Source organism: Sturnira hondurensis, unplaced genomic scaffold, assembly GCF_014824575.4.
Source record: "Sturnira hondurensis isolate 20B ecotype Veracruz unplaced genomic scaffold, ASM1482457v3 Scaffold0021209, whole genome shotgun sequence".
In the NCBI taxonomy this organism is placed as follows: Eukaryota; Metazoa; Chordata; class Mammalia; order Chiroptera; family Phyllostomidae; genus Sturnira; species Sturnira hondurensis.
In genome coordinates, this window is record NW_028093840.1 from 736,901 (window position 1) to 764,719 (window position 27,819).

At 37.4% G+C, this 27,819-nt stretch overlaps 1 protein-coding gene across 1 annotated transcript in view; it reads right to left on the bottom strand.

The window, feature by feature from the left end:
* The window catches only part of LOC118977063 (gamma-1-syntrophin-like), a 263,268-nt gene that overhangs the window by 171,127 nt on the left and 64,322 nt on the right, over positions 1-27,819 (bottom strand). The window contains exons 4-6 of the mRNA XM_037031825.1: positions 16,733-16,790; positions 15,088-15,131; positions 14,956-14,997 (exon numbers count right to left, since the gene is read on the bottom strand). Coding sequence (XP_036887720.1) covers positions 14,956-14,997; positions 15,088-15,131; positions 16,733-16,790 — 144 coding nt within the window. The remainder of the gene's footprint in view (positions 1-14,955; positions 14,998-15,087; positions 15,132-16,732; positions 16,791-27,819) is intronic.

Below are 27,819 nucleotides of genomic sequence, written 5' to 3' on the forward strand. Positions count from 1 at the left end.
TTATTCTATAGGGTCATTCTACTAGGAACAGGAGATATAGCTAATTAATCTACCTAATACATAGAAACAAATACACAGAGAGTCAGCCAAAGTGAGAAGACAAAAAATATGTCCCAAATGTAAACAAAGAAAAAAAGAACAAAACTCCAGAAAAAGAGCTAGGCAAAATGGAGACAAGCTATACACTAGTGGTAGAGTTCCAAATAGTGGTTATAAGGATGCTCAGTGAACTTAGGAGAAGAGCAGATAAACTCAGTGAAAACTTGAACAAACAGATAGAAAATATTAAAATGGGGGTAGAAAACATAAAAAAGAACCAATCAGAAATGAAGAATGCAATAACCAAAATGAGGAATATAATATAAGGAATCAATATTAGATTAGATGAAGCATAGTAATGAATAAACAATTTGTAAGATGAGGTAGCACAGCACCCAATCAGAACACCAAAAGGAAAATAAAAAAATGAGGATTGTTTAAGGGGTTCTTGAGACAACTTTAAGAATACCAACATGTGCATGATAGGGTTTCCTGAAAGAGAAGAGAAGATAGAGAGAGAGAGAGGAATTGAAGATGTATTTGAAGAAATAATGACTAGAAACTTTTGTAATCCGATGAAGAAAATAGATATACAAGTTCAGGAAGCACAGACTCACAAACAAAATAAATTGCAAGAAGCCCACAACAACACAAATCATAATTAAAATACCACACATTAAAGACAAAGAGAAAATTTTATAAGTAGTGAGAGAAAAGCAGTTAGTTACTTCCAAAGGAACTTCCATAAAATTGTCAGCTGATTTCTCAACAGGAAATTTGCAGACCAGAAGAGATCAGTATAAAACCTATATTCAAAGTGATGAAAAGTGAGAACATACAACCAAGATTAAGCTACCCAGCAATGTTATTGTTCAGAATCAAAGGAGAGACAAAAAGCTTCTCAGACAAGAAAAAGCTAAAGGAGTTCATCATCACCAAACCAGTATTCCAAGAAATGTTAAAGGGGCTTTAGAAGAAGAAGAGGAGGAGAAAGAGAGATCAAAAATATAAATAATAAAATTGCAATAATTTATATTTATCAATAATTACTTTAACTGTAAATGAATTAAGTGCTCCAATCAGAAAACATAGGATAGGGTGACTGAATGAAGAAGAAAATGAGACCCATATATATGCTGTCCATAAGAGACACACTTCAGATCAAAACATACAGACTGAAAGTAAATGGGTAGAAGAGGCATTTTATTCAAATCAAAACAAATAAACAAAGCTGAGATAACAATACTTATATCAGACAAAATAGACAAACAAAATCTGTGATAAGAGTCAAAGAATGACCCAACAATTCCACTTCTATTTATCCAATGAAACCCCAAACAGTAATTCAAAAAGACACATGCGTCTCTATTGCAGCATTATTTACACCAGTCAAGAAAAGGAAACAAGTGATCAACAGACAAAAAGGTAAAGACAAGTGGGAGTCATGTGCAATGAAATATTACTCAGCAATAATAAAGGAATGAAGTCTTACCATTTGTACAATAGAGATGGATCTAGAGGGTATTATGCTAAGTGAAATGAGTCAGAGTCAAATGGAGAAAGACAAATGCAATCTGATTTTACCTATATGTGGAATCTACAAAACAAAACAAGCAAACAAACAAACTCATAGATACAGAGAATATTGTGATGGTTGCCAAATGGGAGGCAGCTGAGGGGACAGGTGAAACAGGTGAAGTGATTACGATTTGCAAATTTCCAGTTAGAAAAACAATCATGGGGTTGTAAAGTACAGGAAATATAATCAATCATATGTTAATTATATATGGCATCAAATGGGTACTATAGTTATTGGGGTGATCACTTTGAAAGTTATATAAATTCTGTATCATTGTGTTGTACACCTGGAACTGATATAATTTTGTATGTCAATTCTAATTGAAAAATAAAAGATGTATATATTTTTTAAAAAATGAAAGTAAATTATAAAACAAAACAGGAAAGAAATGACAACCACCTAGCGTGTCTAGGGCTCACTGGTAAGTTAAAGAAAGTAGAGAGAATCTTAATACCAGCAATGGCAATAAATTTAGCTTTCCTTAAAAAAACAAAGGTACATTATGGACTTGTGTTTTGGTGACACAAGTAATGGACTACAAAACACATTTACATCAAAAATAAAAAGAGGCACACTCCTAGAATGAGCAAGGTGCCCTCATTTTCCAGAGAGCTCTGCCATACCAGTCACAGGTGCCTAATCTGATTCCTGACTGTAAGTGGCAGAAGCTTGGGATGTGGAGTAGCATCATCATGAGTTTTCTTTGTGTTCTGTGATCTCTCAGGGTCTAGAATGGATCACAAGACACTTTTCAACACCACATAACAGTGGCCACTAGGGACAATAAGAAGAGTGCTAGTGTGTGAAGCAATATTATTTGATGGAATAAGATAATGTAAAGTGTTTTCTTAGTTGCCAGATCTCTGTTAGGATTTTTTTACACATTTCACTAAATCCTTAAAAAATTATGATTAGATCCATCTCTTTTTCAAGGCTGTGTAATATTCCCATGTGTTATGTGCATGTGCACACACACCCACCAACTTCTCTATCCATTCATCTAGTGTGAATATCTAGGTTGTTTCAATAACTTGGCTTTTGTAAATAATGCAGCAGTGAACATAGAGGTGCATATATTGTTTTAATTGTTCCACTTCTGGGCACTTATCTGAAGAATAGCTGGGTCCTTCTTTGTCTCTTGTTATATAGCCTTTGTTTTAGTCTTTTTGTCTGATATAAGTATTGCTATCCCAGCTTCTCTGTATTTCTTCATTTCTGTTTTCATGAAATATTTTTTTTGTTCCTTTATTTTCTGTCTCTGTGTATTTATCAATTTGGAGTCTCATGTAAGCAATATATGTAGGAGTCTTGTTTTTTTTGATGGGGACCCAAGAGTTGGACAATTTTAGTAAATAGTTAATAAGCCTAGTAGGTAATGCATGTGTTAAAGCTGTTGTTTCAGGAACTGCAGGTACTATGGCTCAGCACTCCCGGGAGGGAGAGCAGACCACCTCCTGGGACACAGCTGGAGACATCCCAGCCACTGTGTTCCATGGAGGGAGAGAAGCCTACCTTCCAGCCTGGAGACAGCTAACAGCCAGGCACAAGAATGCTGCAGATTTTTATTTAATTTTTCCTGAATTTCAAAACCCCTCACTGCACTTTGTTCTCTGTTATTAAAAGACTAGCTTAAAGAAAATATACGACGGTCCATTAGGGTATAAATCCACCATCTTCTCAGATTGCTGGCCATGTAAATAAAGTGCCCATAAAGATTCAATCTCTGTCTCTACTTGTTGGGTTCAGTATATAACCCAACAAGCAGTATGAATGCTTGCTTTTTTCCAGTATCATATTCTGGCAACTGCATTCTGAGGCAGACTTTGGGACTCTCAGGTAAGTCTGGGTATTTGGCATGAGTCCCAATGGCTGCTTCAGGAGTTTCGATTTGGAGATTCCCAAGCAGCTGCAAAGTGATTTCACTTGGGGACTCTCCCTCTCACTCCCTCAATCCTGGAACTCTTCATTGTTTATCACATTTGATTGAATCATTGCACTTTCTGGCTCAGGTTATAATGCCGGGTCATAATTTAGGTCATCTGGTTAAGGTAAGTTTTTGGTTTACAGGGCCCTGTCTGGGAGAAGACATCTGATTTGGTTAAGGTATCACCTGTTTTATGGAGCTCTGTCTGGTTAAATGGGAGAAAAAGCCTCCATTCCAGATAACAGCCTATTGGGGCCAGTTCTGGCTAATTGGTTGACTTATGCTTATAAACATATGACTAGAGCTAATGCACTTTTATTGTAATACTGTTTGGCTTATGTATTGGATAATCTAGACTCAGGAGAGCACTGGCCATTGAGTGAGTCTATAAATCATTCTATTATAGTGTAACTAGAGTTTTTTTGTTTGTTTGTTTTGTCAAAAATTAGGGAAGTGGGACAAAATGCCTTACCTAGAAGTTTTTTTTTTTTTTATGAGTTTATATGATAAAGGTGCAGAATTGAAAGGAAACAAGCTAATGGTTCAGGTAAAAGGAAATTTGCATGTGAAAGACAGCAGAAGCTGAGAGGAGAGGGACCAGGGAGATCTAGATATTATGACTACTGTGAGCAGTCAGAGCTCCCAGGCCTCTCCAGCCAGGGGGATCTAATCTGCTAAGGGAAATGGGGAATGTGTGCCTGTACTGGTATTGCTGTCTCAAACCCATCAGAGAACCAAATTTGGTGGAGGACAAGCCCCTACTGAGGCAGGGCAGTATTGTTTTTGGACACTTCCAGTAGGAGTAGGCCCAGAGGGCCAGCCTGCCGGATATTATTGGGCACATAATGTTTTCTACATCAGATCTGTTAAGCTGGAAAAGTTCAAATCCTTCTTAAAGGGATAATCCTACTTAAATGACTGCTTTGATTGCATCAGTTTCTTCCAATCATCATCCCAATTGGGCAGACATACAAGCCTTATTAAATATTTTGCTTGTGAGGGATGAGCAGAGGCTGGTGTTGGATAAGGCAAATAAAGAGGCTCGGAGAATATACCAAGAAAATCCAGATGGGGCTCTCAACCCTACTAAGACAATACTTTTAACTGAGACTAAATGGGGCCCTAATAGAAATGTCCTTCCTTTCCTAGAGCATTATAAGAGGTTCATCCTTCAGGGAATGAGGAATGTTGTCCCTAAGAAGAACAGTCTGAATATAGTGCAGGCTGTGCAACAAAAGTCCACAGAGGAACCCTCCCAATACTAGGAAACAGTTAAGAGGATTCTTGGAAATACTGCTGCATTTGGATTCCAAACTTTGGGCTCACTGCAAAATCACTGTATGAAGCTGTTAAGGGACCAGAATATAGCCCTTTAGAGTGGACAAAGTAGTGTACTCAGGCTTTTGAGTCTTTGAAGGCATATCTGGCTTCTGCATTGGCCTCGGGGTTTCTAAACCTACTGAAGCCCTTTCAATTATACGTGCATGAGAGACAGAGCATTGGTCTAGGAGTCTTTACCCAAATGCTTAATAACCTTCCACACCCTACTGCACACTTATCAAGGAAACTGGATCTTGTTTTCCAGGTGTGGCCAGTCTGCTTGAAAGCTGTGGCAGCTACTTGCAAGCTCATACAGGAACCAGAAAAGTTTTCCATAGGACACCCTATACTAGTTGTGTGCCCCACCAAGTGTTGAGCTTGCTGGAGCAAAGAGAAGTATGTGGCTCACTGCTGGAAGAATGGGCAGGTACCAACCCATTCCTCTCAACAATCCCAATGGCTCGCTCAAAATTATAAGTTTAATTCTGTCTCTCTTTGCCTGGAGCCTGACTCAGCTGCACTAATACATGACTGTGCTGAGATAATTGATGAAGTGCATTTTAGTAGAACTGATTTTTAGGACCATCCTCTAGAAGCAGCAGACTGGACTGTCTATGCAGATGGAAACAGTTATATGGACAAAGGAAACAGAGAGGCTGGGTTGTGGCTCTTGAAGTAGTAGTGGAGGCCAAGGCCTTGCCGCCAGGCACCTCTGCTCAGAAAGCTAAATTGATGACATTGAGGGCACTGGAATTGTTACAAAAAAAGAGACTGAATATGTATACCAACTCAAAGTACACTTTCCTAATTTTGCATGCACATCATTCCATCTGGAATGAAAAAAGAACTGTTAACCTCCAAATAAAAAGAAGAAGAAAAATAAAGCAGAAATTTTAAAATTATGAGGCTGTTCAAGTACCTATACAGGTGGCAGTTATGCACTGCTCAGGGCATCAGAAGGAGGGCAATGAAGCAGCCAGAGGAAATAGTCTGGCTGATCCTAGCAGCAAAAGAAGCAGCTAAAGGAGCATTTATAATGCCCTTAATATCTGCCCTAGACTTGTCACAATGTAACCCTGAATATTCAACTGCAGACTTAGATAAAGCTAAGGGTTGGAGTTTTGATGAAGAAGGTACTGATAGGGGATGAAAAAAATAAGAAAGGAGTTATGCTGCTTCCTGAACATTTAGTAGAACCAGTCATGAAGCATTTGCATGAGGCCACACATTATAGAAGAAACTCATAAACCACCTATGTCAAACCATGGCTCACAGGTCCCAGAATTTCTAAAGCAATGTTGAAAGTAATTTCTAGGTGTGTTGTGTGCCAGGAGAACAACTCCAAGACAGGTCACCACAAAACCAAGGATAGTGCCCACTTGAGGGCTGCCAAATAGACTTTACTCATATACCAGGGGTCTGAGGGTGGAAATATGTGTTAGTCTTTGTTGACACCTTTTCAGGATGGGTAGATGTTGGGAACCACCTGTCTTGTTTCAGAAGATGTAACCCTCCATGGCTAAGACTCAGAAAAAGACCTGGGGACCATAAGCCACTAAGGAGACAGAGCTTATCTTCCCAGCTAGGGTGCTGCCTCTGCCCCCTTTACTTCACAGTGCTTGGCCTTGGACAGATGACTGGTTAGCCAATGAGGGGTAAGATTGCAAGACAGGCATGGTCTTGACATCAGGGGCCACCAGGGAAGAACTTGGGGGGGGGCTATATAAAAAGGGGGTGATGGACCCTCACCCCTCAGCTTTCACATAGCCTGAGTCCTCATTCTGCCTGGGAGAAGTCTCCTAGTTTCTTGGCTACCTTGCTTCTCCTACCTGACTTGAGCATGAAACAATGCTGGAGATGGGTGTTGCCCTGTGCTAGAAAGGGAGGATTTCTGGGGCAATCAGGCCTAAGAAAAGAATGCAAAAAATCCTGTGAAACCTGCTTTGCTAAGAATACCCTCTATTTAAATGATAAGGGTCCACCCATGAAATGAAACTCATGAAATGAGTTTGTTTCCCAAAGTTTTATGGCCCTTTGGCTATCTGACCCAAATTCAGAATAAGTCCTCTTGGTTCTGGGAATATTATCTATTGTTTGATCATCACTGCTTGATAATGATTGATGAGCTTTACATTCCTATGCAAATTATAACCAATAAAAGCCCATTAAGGAGCAGGCTCAAGGCCCTTCTCTTTTGAGATATTGGCCATCTTTCCTCCCCAAGCAGATGATGTCTTGGTAAACTTATTTTCATCTGTGGCAGATGGGGGACTCTGCAGGCGAAGCACCCCCACAGGTAGAAGCCTAGTGTACTAGAATGGAGAAATCCTTGGAAGTAGTAAAAGCCTTACTGAAGGAAATAATCCCTCATATTAGCCTCCCTGGAAGTATCCAGAGTGATAACAGATCTTCTTTCATCTCAGAAATTACACAGAAGGTTAGTAAATTTTAGGAATCAAGTGGAAGACTCCACACAACATGGAGACCTCAGGCTTCTGGGAAGGTAGAGATGAATCACACCTTAAGGAAAAATATAGCCAAGCTATGTCAAGAAACTAATTTCCATTGGCATCAAGCTTTGCCTATTACCTTGCTCAGGATAAGGGTGACTCCCTGAAGTGGGACTCAGTTGAGTCCCTGTGAAACTGTGTACAGGTTACCATTTCAGGTTACGATTGGGGTGGGATAGATGTATATAGATCAAGAAGTGAAGGTAAAAAAAATATGTGTAACATTTAAGTCAGCACTTAGCTGTAATTAATGACCTTGCCTGTATTAGAGACCTCTGCCCTATAGGTTTGCTACATTCTTTCGAGACTGCAGATAAGGTGCTACTCAAGACTTGGACAACATTTCCAGAAAACCACCTAGATGAAAAGTGAACTGGACCTTGGGACACATTCCTCACCTCTCCAACTGCAGTGAAGTTGGGAGGAATAAAATCCTGGATTCATTAAACAAGAATAAAGAAAGCACTGGAGGAACAATGGACCATCATAACTCATGAAGACCTGAAAGTCATCTTTTGAAAACAATGACTTATGATCTTTTCATTACCTCTTGATTCACCCCTTGAGATAAAAATATTTGGGTATATTTACCAAAAATATTCTGAATATTCCTGACTTTTGTCTCACGGGAGGAACTTATGTTGAACAAAGTTTCACTTCATGTATTGTAGGTGTTTGTACTCCCTTGGAAAGCCTTAGAAATTATACTGTGTTTGAGCATATCAAAAAGAAAATGGCCTGCTCTGATATGGATAACTGGGCACCAGTGGTGACTATAAAGGATGGGAAAATGTTTTCCTTGGAGGTTGCTAGTGTAGCCCCAGCTAGAGAGTGTGCAACTTTTAACTGTACTAAAAAGTGTTTTGTGCTCTCAGCAGGTATGAAGATGAATTGCATCACCACCAATGATGTATCTTATACTTATCTCACATTAAATTGGCCACTGGGTAGTTTCTAATACACAGAAGGATTGTTAATGCCTGAGTTCTAGCAATGGTTTTGGGGAACCATGCTGCTGGAGAAGACTGGTGGTATTTATGCCTCAGAAGCCCCACCTGACCCAGGCTAGATGGGATCTCTCTCTTGCACCTAATTGTAACAATGATTTACACCTTTTTTAGCCTCGATGAATAAGTGTCTTTATCCATATTTGTAATACCAGCCATGGGAACCTATTCAAATGTAGAAATAAGCAGATTAGTCTGTGCTATGGCAAAAGTTTTGAGTGCCACCTCACAAGCCATCAGTGCCGTTAGTCAAGAATTAGGACTTGTTTGCCACAACATGGATAGATCTAGAGGGTGTTACGCTAAGTGAAATTAAGTCAGAGAAAGACAAATGCTGTATTATCTTACTTACGTGTGGGATCTAAAAAAGCTAAAATGAACAAACAAAACAAACTGACCCCTAGATACAGAAAAATTAATAATTGTCACAGGACTGGATGGTGGGGCCATGGGCAAAATGGTTAAGGGACTAAGAAGTACAAACTTATAAATTAGTCATGGGGATATAAAGTACAACACAGGGAATATTAATAATATTAATAATATCACATAACTTTCTATTGTGATGGAGGGAAAGTGGAATTTGTGTGATCACTTTGTAAGGTATACAAATGTGAAATCTCATGGTTCTACACCTGAAACTACTATAATATTGTATGTCAACTGTATTTTAATTCAGAAGAGCTTTACATTTCAGAATAAAAATTAGACATAAAAATAATTATTATTAGTTTATTTTATAGATGATTAAGAAGGAAACAGAAAAAGTAAATTTATTTGCCTGAAAAATATAATATTAGTTAGTGGTGAGAGCTAAGATTTGTATGCAATTTTTCTCAGTGCTAAATTCCTCTATACCCAGTATCCTGCTATCTCCCCACTGGGTCACATGCTAAGCAGCATTTGGCACTCGTTCTAGTCTTTCTTTTTTTTTTAAATATTTTATTTATTTATCTTTAGAGGGGAAGGGAAGGAGAGAGGGGGAGAAATATCAATGTATGGTTGCCTCTGGTGTGTCCCCTGCCGGGAACTGGCCTGCAACCCAGGCATGTGCCCTGACTGGGAATCGAACTGCGATCGTGTGGTTCGCAGGCCCGCGCTCAATCCACTGAGCTACACCAGCCAGGGCCTAGTCTTTCTTAATGAGGAAACTTTGGGAGCTTCTTTTCCTTAGCAATCTTCTAGGAAGAACACCTTGTATGGAGTGGGTGAAGCCCAGAATTGACTTATTACACTCCCAGACAGAAACATAGAAATGCAACGTTTCAATAATATAATTCTATGTATTTGGATAAATAATTCCATTGACAATTCTACAGAGCTCCCACAATAGACACCAGGGGATCCCCTTCTACAAAAAGTTAAACCTTAAATTTCAAAACAAAAGTAAAAGCTATACTATTGAAGGCTTCTTAACAGTGAAACTGATAGAGCCAAATATAGAATTACTAAAAATATCAATGAGTGGTGCAAATTAGTAAAAGAAACTTTACCCGCCCAAACAATATATAGTCATACCTACCCAATTGGTTTCTGAATTTGAAAGTTTATGTGAATTACTGATTGGAATAAGGAATGTGGTATGTCAGCATACTACTTAAAGACCATCTACATCCTCTGAGATTCTTGTGCTTCTTCTGCTCATGTAAATCCATTCTTAAACATTTAATTAACATCTTAGTCCCACTTGGTATATGTAGTTAGTCTATTTGTGTAGATAATTGATAATGAGGACAAAAGTATCAAATTACTGTTGAAAAGTTAAAAATAGAAATTAAGAATATTAATATCAAAGGTGGTAAGAATCTTGAAAATAAAAGTTTATTGTGAAGGACCACTATAACTTGCAATGCAATTTTAAGTTCCTTTTCTTTGAGAAGGAATGAACACCTTTAAGAAATGGCATCATTACTGCATTCTAGCCTCTCATGCCATATTAATCTGCTTCTTCAAAGGTCCATCACTGTTTGTCTTAAGCATGCTGACTGCCTCTGAAGGGAAAATTACAAAAGCTATTTAATCTAACAGCATGTGGTTCTAAAAAAGAATGTACTTGTTTTGCTCTCTGTATAATGAGTTTAAACTCATTTTGTACTTTTGAAAAAAATGACTAAAATATCTTTGCTTACATGGCAAAAATGGAAAGACAACCCACTAAATAGAACATGTTCTCTAATGATACATCTAATATAGACTTAATATTTAAAATTTATAAGAAATGTATAAAACACAACACCAAAAAAATCTAATGAAAAAATCAGCAAAGGACCTGAATAGACCCTTCTCCAAAGAGGACATGCAGATGGCCAATAGACATCTGAAAGGAAGCTCATTGTCACCTATTATCACTGAAATGCTAATTAAAAATGTGAGATACCACCCCACACTTGTCAGAATGGCCATCATCAACAAATCAACAAACAACAAGTGTTGTCAGGAGTGTGGAGAAAAAAGAACCCTCATGCATTGTTGGTGGGAATGCAGACTGGTGCAGCCACTGTGAAAAATAGAGAGCTACTTCAAGAAAACTAGAAATGGAACTGTTTAAGATCCAGCATTTTTACTTCTGGGAATATATCCAAAGAAACCCAAAACACTTATTCAAAATAATATATGCACCCTTATGTTAATTGCAGTGTTATTTACAATAGCCAAGATTTAAAAGCAGTAGCTCAAGTGCCCATTAGCAGATGAATGGATAAAAAACCTGTGGTACATTTACACAATGAAATACTACTTAGCTTTAAGAAGGAATGAAATTCTACCTTTCTGACAGCATGGATAGACCTGGACAGTACTATGCTGAATGAAGTCAGCTAGTCAGAGAAATAGAAGTACCATACTATTTCAATTGTATGTGGAATCTGATAAAATAAATTAGCAACCAAAGTCCAGGAAAAACTCATGGATACATAGAATGGACTGACAATTGTCAGAGGGAAGGGGATTGGGGACTGGGTGAAAAAGATTAAGGGATTAAGCAAAGGCAAAAAAAAAAGACTCAGGGACACAGATTATAGATACCAGTTGGGTGACTGCCAGAGGGGGTGGATGGAAGTAGAAGATGTAAAACAGGGATAAATGCTACTGTAAGGAAACTTGATTTGGGGTGGTAAATGCACAGTACAATATGCAGATGATGTATTTGAAAACTATATCTTATTAGCCAATGTTACCTGAATAAATTTAATAAAGAACAATATTTAAAATTAACATAAATCTGCACAGTGTTGTTTGCTATGCTGTTCACTCACTTATCTAAAACAATATTTTCTCTGTATATATTTATAGGAAACTTGAGACTTGATATACGTATATTTTACATAAAGTCCACAATAGAGTGGCAATAGGGGTGGCCAAGTAAGATTTTTAAGAAAACAAAGTATGGATAATGATGAATGCTAATGAATCCTGATTAATTATTCCAAGTGCTCATAATCAAGAATCCTCTCTAAGATCACCACTTGTGGAAATATGGCTTTTCACAGACACTTCAGGTTGCTTCTTTGAAGTTAAAATATGTACATATATCAGAGAGTTTTTCAGATTGCTTTTAGCAGAGGGGCAGTGTAATCGAAAAAATAAACTCTGAGTTCTAAGAAGCAAAAGGGTTATAGGATTTTTCATTTTGTTTGACCCTCAAGTGTAAAGTTTTAAACATAATTTCTCCTCTATACTTGCCCATGTGAACTGATGTAGAAATTCTACAAATGTTATTTAACAGCCTAAGGGACCATAAGTAAATGAGTGGATCAAAAAAATGCAGTACATTTACACAATGGAATACTATACAGCAGAAAGAAAGAAGTAACTCCTACCCTTCAAGACAGCATAGATGGATATGGAGAGCATTATGCTAAGTGAAATAAGCCAGGTGGTAAAAGAAAAATACCATATGATCTCACCTACTAAAGAAAACAAACAAATGAACAAAATAGAACCAGAGACATGGAAATAAGGAACAAACTGACAATGACCAGAGGGAAGGAGGGAGAGGGAAAACAGGGGAAAGAAGAGGAAGGGTCTAGTCAAGGGACACATATAAAAGATCCATAGTACTGGACAATAAGGTGGGGACTGACTGAGGGAGTGGGGTACAGGGTTATGTGGGACAAGGGAGAACAATGAAGAAAAACTGGGACAAGTGTAACTGAATAACAGTAAAAAATATCAAGCATGACAAATATTTTCCAAAGTCTCTAATACTATCCTATTTCTTTCTGTACAATATTTATTCCACCTCATCATCCCCAACAGAAGCTTCTCAACCTTCTAGTTTCTCTCAAAGTATAGTTTAAAAGCCACCTACAATGGAACCACTTGAGTTGACTGTTTAAATCCAAATTCCTGGGCCCACCTAAATAGAGTAGATTTGAGTATCTGAGGTCAGGGTTTCAGATCCTGAAATTTACCAAAATCCAAAAAAATACCACAGTAAAAAAACTAATGACCATTCTGATTAGTGTTGAAACTGTTTGCCTTGAGATTAAGCTCCTTTAAATNAGAAGCAGAGGAGAGCCATTGAAAGTTACTTTGCGTATCAGTAACAGCTGACTAGCTTCACAGATGTGTTGAGTAGCTGTTGGAGGCCGCAGGAGCCAGGGAGATGGGCATGAGTTTAACCTATAGCTGGGAGGTGGTTCCCCTATATCACAGGGCCATACCTGCCCAGACTAACAATGGCAGTCAGTAACTGGCAGGTGTAACTCTTTGTGGGAGTGATAGGGGAAAGCCCCCTACCACTAGCCTAAGAATGCCACGTAGGGAGATCTAACTTCCACATCTGCTTCTGTAGCCTGCTTCTGCCATGTAGCCTAAGAAGAAAGACAGGAGTATAAAAGAAAGACCTCTGCCACTGCTCGGGGCTCAGAATTTGGAGATCACTCTCCTCTGGGCCCGTGCACGTAATAAAGATCGTGCTCCTGAACCCTCGGTGTCTGGTCCCTTCATTTTCTGTAACACTTGGTTCCCTGACCGGGAAGCAACCTTGCATAAATTTGGGCCGACTTGCTGCCGGTTGGACAGGGTGGGCCAAGCGACCAGTGGCCCGACTGGGGACCGGAGGAGCACGTGCCCTGAGATTTCTTAGGCCCCGACCAGTTGGGGCACTGCATGCCGACCCACTGCTCCAAACAGGAAGTGAGGGCTTCGGACCACGATATATTGGAAGGCGCCGGATCAGTATTGGTAAGTGCCCTGGGGACCAGACCCGAGACCAGGAAGGGAGGCTGAGTCCCCCCTTCAGACTTGAACCAGGATCCAGACTAGGGAGTCCGATCATCAGACCCTCAGTCAGGGAGGGAATGTTTAACTTCTGAGTGTCTGAGAGTGATTGTGTCTGTGGCTCCACGGGTGAAAAACCGACGGAGCAAGATTGGGCCCCAACCTGCGGTTCCTGTGTCAGGTCATACAGCATAATGGCTGGCATTTAACCCCAAATTCTCCTGGGGCAGCCTTAGCTAAGACTGACTTCGCCCTGCGAGGGGGAAAGCCAGGCNCTGTACAATATTTATTCCACCTCATCATCCCCAACAGAAGCTTCTCAACCTTCTAGTTTCTCTCAAAGTATAATTTAAAAGCCACCTACAATGGAACCACTTGAGTTGACTGTTTAAATCCAAATTCCTGGGCCCACCTAAATAGAGTAGATTTGAGTATCTGAGGTCAGGGTTTCAGATCCTGAAATTTACCAAAATCCAAAAAAATACCACAGTAAAAAAACTAATGACCATTCTGATTAGTGTTGAAACTGTTTGCCTTGAGATTAAGCTCCTTTAAATTCTCTCTCTCTCACACACACATACACAATACACATAGTCTTTATATTGATAGGGGAAAGCCCCTTCCACTAGCCTAAGAATGCCGCGTAGGGAGATCTAACTTCCACATCTGCTTCTGTAACCTGCTTCTGCCACGCAGCCATAGAGAGACACAGCACCTCAGATATCTCCAAATAAGGAAAAAGACATAACTTCTGCATTCCGCTTCTGTAACCCGCTTTACCACGTAGACAGGAAGACCCTGCAGACTATATTAACCCCAAGAACTCTTTGTTCAGGGCTCAGAATTTGGAGATCACTCTCCTCTGGGCCCGTGCATGTAATAAAGATCATGCTCCTGAACCCTCAGTGTCTGGTCGCTTCATTTTCTGTAACAATATGATCGTCCAACTGCCCCTGCTACTGTCTGTGAATTTACAGGAATAAATCTTATATTTATTTATTTTATGAACAATAAAAGGCTATTGTTCATAAGCTTTTAAACACTTGCAAAAATTTAAAGATGCAATTTATGCAGAGGTATACTTTAGTGGGCATTAATTGGTAGAGATTAATAGAAAAACAGAAAAAGCATAACAAATAACCATTTTTAAGTATTTCTTTGGGCAGTACTCCTCATCTGTTTCTAATATGAAAAAAAAAACAATTATCAAGATATCCTTTATAAATATGATAGTACATTATAACAATGTTATATCTTTTTTAATAAAGAAATTAAACAGAATTAGCAATGTACTAAAATGTCATTCATACGTGGGGGAAATCATGATATCAAGAAAGAGTAAAGAAACCTCACCACTTCTTCATGCCTGCATTTTCTCACATTAATTCCATTTATCTGCAATGAAAGAAAAGCACAGTTTTATGTGATATATTATAAGTGATTTTGTGTTTTGGTTGACATAGAATAATAATAGTAAAAGTATACCTGTAGAATTGCATCCCCAATAAAGAGCAAGCCCGAAAGTTCCGCTATAAATGAAAAAGGACATTCGATCACACATCAACTACTTTTCTCATACAGATGAGTTTTTAAAATTAAACTCAAAACCCAAAAAGAAAGTTTTATGTGGATGTTACCTTAAAAGATGTACAAGGAGTGGAAATACAAAAGTAATCGTGTGATGCAGCCCAAATATTGAAACACAAACTGAGATATTTCTATTTAGTTCTATTTCAGATTTTACAGTTGTTAAAAAATAGCCTGCCTTCTGCATGAATGACTAAATTTTCTCAGACAGTATGATTTTAAGGTGTGTATGAAAAAGTTTAGATGTAAACATTCAATTCATCAATCATTGAATCAGCTTCAAATTTATTTTTAAACATTTGTTTATCTTATACATTTCAGTCATTTTAGTCACTTTAGTATTCTTTAGTTATCTTTATTATTTTCCCTAGATAAAATATGTGAAAGGTTAGTTGAGTTAAATTGCACATAGGAACTGAAAATATTGGGTTGTCCAAAAAGTTCATTTTTTTTCTATACAGTGGCCCTACTAGCACTTAGTTGTCTTTAACATCATTTGAAACAATTTTGTTAGATTGCAATGTGACAGCTGTCATGTCAGTGTGCATTTAGAAACTTATCAAAACTGGTGACTTTTTGTAGCCATTTTAATATTGAAGGAAGAAAATACATAACATGTATAGCATATTATGTTTTATTAATTTAAGAAAGATAAAAATGCAACTAAACACATAAAAAGATTTGTGCAGTTTATGGAGAAGGTGCTGTGACTCAGCATAAGTGCCAAAAGTGGTTTGTTAGCCCTGGCTGGTGTAGCTCAGTGGATTGAGCACGGGCCTGCGAACCAGAGGATCGCAGTTCGATTCCCAGTCAGGGCACATGCCTGGGTTGCAGGCCAGTTCCCTGCAGGCCAACTCCCAGCAGGGGACGCACAAAAGGCAACCATACATTGATGTTTCTCTCCCTCTCTCCTTCCCCTCTAAAGATAAATAAATAAATAAAATCTTAAAAAAAAAGTGGTTTGTGGAGTTTCTCGGTACTACTAATTTCTTGGCCAAACAATTCTTTGTTGTGGGGCTGTCTTATGCATTGGAAGATGTTTAGCAGCACCCAAGACTTCTATCCACTAGAAGCCAAAAGGGAGAGATAGACAACCTGAAAAAAAATGTTCAAATCAGTAAAGTTATTGGTGAAAATGAAAAATGTGTCTTTTGTGAAAAAAAAAAACACAACAAAACCTAAATGACTTTTTGGCTAACCCAATAATATATATTTAAAATTGCTTATACTTGATGTGACTTGTTCTCATTACATATGTTTGTATGTTTGTTTAAAGAAACAATTGAAAAGTTATACACTCCCTAATCTGTACACAGTTATATGTTCTCTTATCTTTCATGAAGTCCTTCCTTGGAATAATAAAGGGCATAGACTCAGGAATCAGACTCAGTCACTTACTGCCTGATCTTGGGGAAGCTGATCAATCAAATACTAATTAGCTAGACAATGACATACTAATTTATGATTCTTAAATATCATATTATTCTTCAATAACAATGGGTTACAAAGGAATGGCTACTGTATAATTCTCTCAACACTTTACCTCTTTGCTCCTTGGAGATTTTTGAAATGACAACTGGAATGTTATGTTCCGCTCCCCCCTGAAAAAAAGAAAATAATATATTGTGTTTTTAATCTAAAAAATAATACAGTGTTTAGTTAAAAACTATACATGCTATGAATAGTATATTAAGGGATACTACATAAAATTCAAATAAACTTGTGGAATTTCTTCACTATGTAGAAAGTACTTCCAAGACACTTATCTACTTATTCAGAATTTCATTGTGAAATCCAACATTTAATAACAAGTGACTTTGAAAGTTTTTATTTTTCAAATAAAGAATGGTGATATGTTAAATAGTCATTTTTAAAAATGAATAGCAATACTGTCTGTTGTAGAAATTTCTATTTAGGGCTCAAATACCAGATAAACATGTGTTTCTACCACATGATTAAGTTGTTCTATGCTCTTGACTGAGCGCAGAACCTTCTGTGTGCTGAATGACAAGAGAGCCTCTACTGGCCTGAATGGACACACAAAAGCAGAGTGTGCACATGCCAGATGGGAAAGTCATCGTCTGCATGTTCTTAATTAGTATCAGATCCATTTTTCAGTAAAAACACAATAACAGAATAAAACAAAATTGCAAGGATGTTGCGGCATTTTTTTCTAATTGAGCAAATGAAATATGAAAAAAGGAAACAAAAATAAGTTAGCCACTCTTATGTAGAACGCAATAAAATAAATCCATGAAATAACTTCAGAAACATTGTTTATATATTACAGAGTTGAGACAGTTGAAAACAATAGTTGGAAAATCAAGTAAGTGCATTAAAGAGTAAAATGTCTTATAGAAAAGAAGCATACAATGGGGCAAAAGTAGACTTACAGTTGTGAGTATGTGAAACACAGAGTTTATTGGTATATTATTAATTATATTATTTACCATATAAATAACTGAAAACCTACTTTTGTCCCATCCTGTATAGCACATTTAAGATAGTTCAGTTGAAAAGATTATCTAAATTCCACTAGGGTTTCCCTATTTTCAAAATAAGTATACCTCCTAAGCCACTTTTTTTTCCCAAAGACAATAAATTATTTTATAACAGATATTTTTCCTCCATGGATGCCTATTTTGAACACTAAATTGCCAAAATACTTAAATATAAGATAGGCAGTAGTTCTTAGGAAAATAAGTGGTTTACAGCTTTTCCTTGGCAAGTAGTTCTTTATTGTTCTGGAATATTAAGAAGAAATATGAAAAGCAAAATATTGAAAATTGTCTTGCTCAATTTGAAATTCAAACCCATGACTCAGTTAACATTTTCTCACTATTTTCCATCAGCTCAGCACTTACCCACCCACCCTCACCAACTCAGTGAGAAGTCCCTGGCATAAGTCTCTGGTTCCTAAGTCTGTCTTTGCTTTATACTCTGTGTGTGCCTGACAAGCAATGTTTATGATCTCTCATCTGATAAAAGGGAGAGTATTTTGTGACTGACAATTGGATGGAAGTGAGTGCTTAATTAGAACACAGAAATACTTAATAAAAAGTAGTTATCCTTATTATTATTGTTCAGTTGTGTGGGCTCAAAAAGAGTCACCACAAGATGTGCCTCTGGGGGTTGCAGATTATTTTGAGCTAAAGGCAACTTTAACCACAAGCTCAAGAGAAACTTCTGTCCCTCCCTTGAACCACCTAGAAGAACTTAAATCAGAGGCCTTGCTCATAACAAGGGATTACCAAAGAGCAGCTCTTTTGAACTATCTATAGAGAAGAACAGACTTCTGTTTACTAAACTTGTGTTCTTAACATCTCACGATGACCTTTTGAAGGTCCCGGGTACATTACCTCATTTCTAGCTCAGGATATCTTATATAACTCATCCCCCTCTCTACTTCTAAGCTTTTCTTGCATGTGAGGGTTTCTGATTCTCTCATGTACATGGAGTTCCCATACACATATATGTATTAAATTTGTTTTTTTTTCTTTTGTTAATCTGTCTCATGTCTGTTTGATTATTAGACCAGCCAGAAGAACCTTGGTAGTAGAGGAAATTTTGTTTCTCTCCCCCATGCCATTTATCAATTAAGATTTATGAGTAAAATCACATGGCACTAAATGGTAAATAAGTGAAGACTTATCTGTTCTAAGATCCTTAATATTTACTAGTTCGGATTCCAAGTTCCCAATACCCTATATTCTGTTCTATTATTTTCCATTATCCTTATCAGTGTCTAACCTGTTATTTTTTATTCATTATTTACACTTATTACTTGTTTTCTTCCTCCTTCATGTATCCTGAACTAAAAAGTAAGTATTCCATAAGGGCACTGACTTTTTTGTAATTTGTTTTTTCCACTGATATAATCCAGTGTATAAGAGACAAAGCGTGAGTCAAAGAGGCTATAACTGATAAGCAGATGGAAAAACCAACCTCCAGTAAATTTTCGGCTTAGAACAAGCAGAGATCAGCTCCATCTAATATTGTGACTAATTTCACCTAATGGTAACCCCTAACCTCACTATACACTCATTGTAATACATTAGCATATTAAATGACACACCCTATACTGCCCTGAGAGAAAACAAAAAGTCCATAAAAGGTCACAAAATGGCCAAAGGAGCTCTACCAAGAAGACTTTACCCTTTCCTTGAAACATTCTGAATATTCCTCCCCCTCATTGAATGCTATATCTTCAATCAAACAAGCCTCGTTAAAGGCAGCGAAGTCCAATAAAAGGGGCTGCTCTGTCTGTGGGTTAGCCCATTCTCTGCCTCACTACTCACTAATAAACTCACTTTTCCCTTTAGCACTATGCTGTCTTGAATTTGATTCTTTCCTGCTTGAAGCCAAGATCCCATAGTCGGTTACTGACCCTGCCCCCAAAATGCCTGCCTCATATGGAATATCTTTATTATCTTGAAATGTTTGTTGAATAAGTCAGGGAGTCAATAATTAAAGCCTAAAGATCTCCCAAGCCTAAAACTGTTCTGTTAAAAAAATTGCCCCCCTGACCAGTGTGTCTCAGTTGGTTGGAGCATCATCCCAAACACCAAAATGCTGTGGGTTCAATTTCTGCTCAGAGCACATACTTAGGCTGCATCTTTGATCCCGCAGCCAGGGCGCATATAGGAGGCAACCGACTTATGTTTCTCTGTCATAAAAATGTGTTTTTCCTCACGTTCTTCCTTCTACTTTTTATAAAATCAACAAATTACATATTTTTTAAATTGTAGAATTTGTTTGTTGCTGTTGGAGCTAGGAAGTTGTCACTGAGGGTTTCTAGACATACCTAGAAATTGGAAAGTACTTTAAAAACACATTTTCCTTTCTTAAAAGAAAAAGCCTATCAAATCATTCATTAAAGAAGTTTTAGGTAACGTAGAAAGAGAAAACAAGATCATCCAGAATTTTAAGGTAGACAGTAATACTATTTATATCAGTCTTGTCTGTCTAGTTGTCTTTAGAGTATTTTCCTTCAGCTTTTTTGTTTTTCACAGTTTTCTCTCCTTGAATTATTGATCAAAAGATTTTCTTAGTATTTAGGTTTTTAATTCATGTTGCCATAGGAAGAAAATTGGAAATCTCTCCCTGGGATCTGTCTAGAAAAAATGCAGTTGAGATAGCAAGTTTTTCAGGGCCACCTCAGCAACTCATTCTTCTCTCAACAGCCAGATTTATGACTATCTCTTGATGACAAAATATAACTAACCCTTATTTTTTCCATGTTTTTCTTTTATACATAAAGATTTCCTAAAATCTCTATGGTTTATACTCAAAGATAATATTTTTTAATTTTAATTTAATTTTTTAATTTTTAGTTTTAGATTATTTATTTATTTTTAGAGAAAGGGGGAGGAAGGGAGAAAGAGGGAGAAAAACACCAATGTGTGAGAAAAACATTTTGATTGGTTGCCTGTCACATTCCTCACACTGGAGGAGACCTGGCCTGCAATCCCAGTCTGTGCCCTGACTGGGAATCAAACCAGGACTTTTTGGTTCACAGTCTAGCACTCAATCCACTGAGCCACAGCAGCCAGGTCCTATTTTTATTTTTTTAAATCGGGCATTCAGAGCTCTGAGAAAAATTTTAAACTAATTTTAGAAACTGAATTTATAGTTAATTAGATAGAAAAATTTAAGACAAAACTCAGGAGATAAAAATTGTAACAAAATTGTTATCATAGGTAGCTAGATATTAATAAAGGAAAGAAGCAAAAAGACATAGACATTAAGAAGCTTAAGCTACCAGGAAACTACAGCTTCACACACTCCCTAGGGGATCACAGCACACCCTGCCTCGAAGATTAATACTATTCTCTCCTTTCTATAGAGAGAAAGGGTCAGCTTTCCCATATCCCCAGGGTATAACCAGACCCTTTGCCTAAACTCTGAAGAAGGAGGAATAGAACAATAATGGGGAAGTACAGACACGTGCAGTAAAAGTCAAGATGGTGCAGAGGCAGGTGCTTCTGCTGTGGGGCATGTGCGGTAGGAATCAGGATGGTGACCATAAAAGCCTGTCAGTGAGACCTGGGAAAAAATCAGATTGCATAAGGGACACAAACCCCAGAAGCTCTAGGAAATGGATAGATTAGAGGGAGGATTCAATGCAAGCCTGCAAAGAATTGGGAAATTGATTGGTTTATATGAAAAAGTTTCTGGTTTTCAAAGCCCGAGATAAATAACGCAAGCAGACCTAGCAGCTGCCTGGGGCCTGCAGCAGATGGGCAGGCCTCCAAGCATGGGCCTGAGCACAGGAGCAGCCAAAGCACAGCAAGGACATAGACTAAGTGAACCCGATGGGTAAAAAGGCTGGTCTGGAGTAAACTCTGATAGCGCTTGAATCAATGGCACAAAATTTCTGGATCTCGGCTTTTGTTCTGAGCTTGATGAAGACAAAACCGAACTTTTTCCATGGCAGGATGCTGAACCTAGGACAGTCTTTTATGTTTGCTACAATTCAATAGAATTTTCCACTAAAGCTCTGTCCTCCCATGTGGGTCCTGGAAATGCTTTTCTTGCAACACTACAAGGACCCCATTTCCACTGGCAACAAAATCACAGTACTTTCATTTATTGGATGAAATGTGAGAGCAGTCCAGCTCCATTAGAGTTAATTAAATTTAGGTCTGGATCTAAATGGGAAACTCAAGATTTTCTGGGAAGAAATCAAATAATGTGACTCATTCTGTTCAAAACAGATAATAGGATTTCCCTTATACTTATATTAAAATATGAAACCTTTTAACAGCCCTCTGTCATGTGACCTCAGCTTCCCTCTGCTGCTCACTCTCCACCTTCATCAGTCTGATCATTAAAGGAGTTCAACATATGCTGCCCATTCTGCCATGGAAATATTTTTCCTTTACTCTTAAGCTGGTAAACTCCTACTCATATTCAAGATTTTAACTGATGGGTCCCATCTTTACCATCTCCTTACTTAAAGTAATTAATTTCCATTGCACTGAAACATAGCTGTGATTTATGTTTACTTACATCACAATTTTAACTGTTATACATTTTTTGAAAAAATTTTAGGTGCTGATTTTTTTAGAAAGAGGAAAAGAGAGAGAGACAAAGAAAGATCACTTTGTTCTTCCACTTATCTATGCATTCATTGCTTGTTTCTTACATATGCCCTCATTAAGAACCAAACAGGCAAGCTTGGCATATCAAGTGGACACTCCAACCTACTGCATAGATGGCTAGCCAGACCCTATTTACATCCCAGTTTTATCAATTTCTACTTCACTCTCTGAGTGTAAAGTCTGCAGAGTTAGGGCAGGCTTTCCTTTACCATCTTTTCCTCAACTTGTCCTTTGCCCAGGCTTTGTGACTCAGGGGTTTACAGGATAAGTGAACTACCTGACCTCTGCTGTGCCGGTGTAAAATCAAGGTTAGGGAATGTCAACTGACATCTAATGGTAGCCTCAAAATATTAAAACCTATATTACTCAGTTTTTAATAGTCGGTTTACAAAGCATAATTAATTTTATAGTTTTATAGGAGCTTGGATATGAAGTCCTATCTAAAGCATTAGGACTCTATATAATGATTTTTGCTAGTATAACTGTGAAATTCAAACTCAGAGTATTTTTAGAACATCAGAAATCTTACAAAATAAATCTGTTCAGTCCATTATTTTTATTATTCCAATCAATCAATCAACTATATTCTGGGTTTCCAAGGATAAAAAAAAGCATAGACCATACCAGTATATATTCATTTAGAGTAAGGAAGATACTTATGAACAGATAAAAACACACTATTTAGAATTAAGAACCCAGTACGCAGGTGTGAAAGAGAAGACTAAAAGAAGACTACCTGATATAATATAGGAAACCGTCCTTAATCTATTTGAATCCCACACTTAGCTGCTGAGGATCCTACTGTCATAATTTAACACTATGTATCGGGACGCTTCTGCAGTTTGGTCTCTGACCATGCTGAAGTAAACAGGCCGCTTTGCAGTTTAAACTCTGACTCTCTGTACCTGAGGAACTGAATCTTAGAATTGTCTATTTCACCACAAAACTTGTGGAACTAGTTTATTTTGCAGACTCCAAGGAAAACTGAGGTGTTGGCTATGCTTTATGACCCCCTTTGCTGATTATACCTTATAGATTTAGTAGGCATTTAGATAGACATAAGCAGAGTAGGAATGATAGGCTGGGTGCAGGAGGTCACCCAAGGAAGAAAGCAGTTTTATAGGTTAGAACTGGCAGAGACCAGCTCAGTCTAACATATGACAACTAATTTAACCTAATGGCAACTCCTAGCCCCATTGTGTATCCATTTTAACACATGAGCACACTAAAGGTGACACTCCACACTATCATGATTGGAAACAGAAAGCCCATGGAAAGGCACAGAATGGCAATGGAGCTCCTCTGCGAAACATCCACTCATTTTCCTGGAAGGATTCTGAGTATCCCCACTCATTGAATACCCTGCCCCAAATTAAATGAACCTCAATAAAGGAAGCAAATGTGTTGAAGAAGGGCAGCTCCATCTGTGGAGTAATCCACTCTCTGTCTCAGTGTCTCACATGAACTTGCTTTGACTTGAAACTCTATGCTGGCTCAAGTTTGAATTGTTTCTTGTGGGAAGCCAAGAATGCACAGTGGGTCGTGGACCCTAAGTTCCTGGACCACCAAACTGTTTGCATCCGTTATGTTATTTTCTGAGTTGATGACTATGTTCTAAAACAGACTGAAGTGATAGTTGCGTATGTCAGGTCCAGGGTAGTGCACTCAAGATATCCTATAATGGCATAGTGATTACTCTGAACTAAAGTTACTTAAGAAACTATATTTAAAATAAGAAAGCTCCGAATTCTCTGTCTCCCTACAGGCAAAAACAACCCCCCATGTGTTTGGTGTCCTCCTTGCTCCTAAAGGCTGAGACACAAACTTATCACAATAGTTTAAAGAATTTAGAGTTGGAAAGCTTGTGTAAACAAATCTTGTACCACCTTTACTAATTTACTATCTAAACCCAAACTTTGTTTAGACTCCTCACAAAGGAATATTCAAACCTTGCTTAGATTCCTTTGTAATAAGCAATAAATTTTCTGTTTTGTTAATTCATCACACATTTAGTGTTTCTTTGGCTAACAGGTGTAAAAGGTACCTGGTTTGACCATCTCGGTGAGCCTAATTTTTTTTATGATCTGAGAATCAGATTGTAATTCTCCCTTGGGCATGTATTAAATTGGTTTTTCTCTCCTTAATCTGGTCTTGTGTCAAGTCCTGCTTTAAAAGCTTAAGAAGAGGACTTTTCTCCCTCCCCTACATGCTTATCTGTGAATATAATAAAAATCATTGAACTGTACACTTTAAATGTGTAAACTGTATAGCATATGTATTACATGTCAATAAACTATTTAATTTAAGAAAAACAGTCTTTCTGATGATAATTGGCCAGTGGGTGGTCTGAACTGATTCTCGAGACTAATTCATAATCTTCAATATAGGCTTCATTACCTGCCTACTAGGTTTCTGCTTCTATGGAGGTGTGTACCAGCGCTGTCTCTGGTGTATACATATGAATCGACTCAAATACATATGAATCAACTCAAGTACAAAGAGCAGGAGGTTAATATGAAGAGAAATGCATACAAATGTGTCTGTACTTATATCAACAGTTGACATTTTAAGACTTTTGCCCTAAAATAACTAATAAATTGATAGCAGAATGTGTTATAGATACAGTGAAGACATATATTTTCTTTGGTAAATTTGATAAAATTAAAATTCAGCATTTGATGTTAAAATTTTGCTTCCTGGACCTTGAACATTAGAATTAATTTATTTGTTTTAAACATACCAGTGTGTAAGTAACTCAGAGAGGAAACATTGTTTATGTTTTCTAAGAGTTTAGAGATACTTTGGTTTAGGTTTTATATCTATAGAGCACAGTTTTTAAGAACGGCTTTTTCATCAGCTTTATGTGGGGTTTAGCCTCAGCCACTTATATCAATGGGTAAGTTAACCTCTTAATACTTAATTTTATTGCTTATAGAGGGATAACAGTCATTGCTGGATAATAATAAACATCAAGTGAAACAGAACATAAAGTATTTAGCTCAGAATATAGCACCTTAATAGCAGTTAGTAAATATTAACAATTTTTGTTTATGAACAATAAGATTTAAATGTTAATACTTATTATTTTATTTACTTTTAAAAATGTTTATTTATTTATTTTTAGAGATAGGGGTAAGAAAGGAGAGTTAGAGAAACATCAGTGTATGGTTGCCTCTCATGCACCCCCTACTGGGCACCTGACTAGCAACCCAGGCAATGTGACCTGATTGGGAACTGAACCAGTAACACTTTGGTTTGCAGGTTGGCACTCAATCCACTGAGCCACACCAGCCAGGGCTATTATTTTATTTTGATAATTGCAAAGTTAAAACTTCCATATAGAAACTACTTTTGATTATAAACATTTCCTTAATAGACTTGAATAATTTATTGTTTACATAAGAAAAACTTGTCCTTTGGAAATGTACCATAAAATAATTTTGTAGTAATGATATTCAAAATACCATTTCTCTAAAAGGTAATTTTTTAAAAAATAGTAATTACCAGAAGACCACAGTGTTATTTTAAAATATGCACATGCATGATATTGTATTTTAAAATATATAGAATATAAATAAAAGTTTCATAACGTCTAGATGGTTGCCTACTTTAAGATGGTTATCCATAAACTAATCATTATAAGAATGATGAAAAATAAGATATTAGATGCTATGGATCCTACTCAAAATATACATAGAAGAGCTTGACATTTTATTGGGGAGCAATAAAATCCTCAAAAACTAATACATGAAACATACACAGAAGTTTGTGACTTCTGAAGGATGAAGAATATTTAAATCAAAGAAGACACAAAAGTTATGGCAAATACAAGAATGGCTCTGAAAGAAACACAAGATTAAAAATAGCTTAAAATGAACAAGGCTTCCTGGATGACTGAGAACAGGAGTGAGCACAGTGCGAAAAACACTAGACTTGGTTCGTGATTAAGTTTCTGATCACAAAGCCTGACAAACATTTCTCTCTTCTTTGAGGTTGTAGAGTAGGGGCTTGTGGATGAAAGGTCACTTAAATACATGAGAGGGCAGGGCCAGGTTTCAGTGTCTGTATGCCATGCCCATTTTCATTGGTACCGTGTTTCAGTTATGTGTTTGTTACTTCTGGAAGGGAATAACTATAACATGGGACTAGAAAGCTATGATCTTGGATTGCACATAGTCTTCAGGGTTTAAAAATAACTCCTTTCAGTTTTACAGGCTGAAGACAAATAGTTCATCTTAACTGGAGAACGGAAAAGTGGGAGCAAGAATGTCAGCTTTGTGTGTGGCATCTCCTCTTCAGGGTATCTGCTTTTCCACCTGCAGCACCAGTATAAACTGCTAGGCATTCATTGGTCTCAGGCTCTGTGTGTCTTTTCCCTTAATTTAGAAATAACATGGATATATAGATAATTTTGCTTTCTACCTTTCCATAGTGAAATAATCTTTTTAAAAATTTTTAAATTTTTCGTGCATCCCCTGCTGGGAACTGGCCTGCAGGGAACCTGCCTGCAGACCAGGCATGTGCCCTGACTGGAAATGGAACCACGATCCTCTTGTTCGGAGGCCTGTGCTCAATCCACTGAGCTCCATCAGCCAGGGCCTTTTTTTTTTTAATTTCTAAAAGACTTTATTTATTTATTTTTAGAGGGGAAGGGAAAGAGAGAGGGAGAGAAATGTCAATGTATGGTTGCCTCTCATGCATCCCCTGCTGGGAACTGGCCTCCAACCCAGGCATGAGCCCTGACTGGGAAATGAACTGCAGTTGTTTTGTTCACAGGCCGATGCTCAATCCACTGAGCTACACCAGCCAGGGCCATAGTCAAATAATCTTTATAAAATGATGGCATTTCAAAAATCTATACAAGTTTGCCTATGAAGATAAATCTGTGATTTCCATATTAAATATCAATACATTTGATTAAAAAATTCTTGGATGAGTGTTTCAAATTAAGGATTTTGGACATAATTTTTAAAATAATAATTGTAATTTTCACAGGAGAGTCAGATTTTGTTAAAAATTCTTATAATGCAAATGAAACAATTTAAGGTTAAAAAGCAAACTAATAATAAAAAGGAAAGTAGATAAAATCTGGAAAGAAAGTGAATTAAGACTTACTTAAATCATATTGTTAACATTTAAGTCAATAATTATTTATTGCATTTTTATTAAATTTATTTCTCCCTCTTATTGTTTGGACTTTTAGGAAATTTATTTATTTATTTATTTATTTATTTATTTATCTTTAGAGGGGAAGGGAAGGAGAGAAATATCAATGTATGGTTACCTCTTGTGAGTCCCCTGCTGGGAACTGGCCTCCAAACCAGGCATGTGCCCTGACTGGGAATCGAACCACAATTGTCTGGTTCGCAGGCCCATGCTCAATCCACTGAGCTACACCAGCCAGGGGATTTTAGGAAATTTTGAAATGGGTATCCTCCTCATTGCATACTATGTCATTGCTGGCATTCGGTCTTCAAGGAAAGATGTCACACAGAAGACCTAGACCTAAACTGTGGAGACATAATTA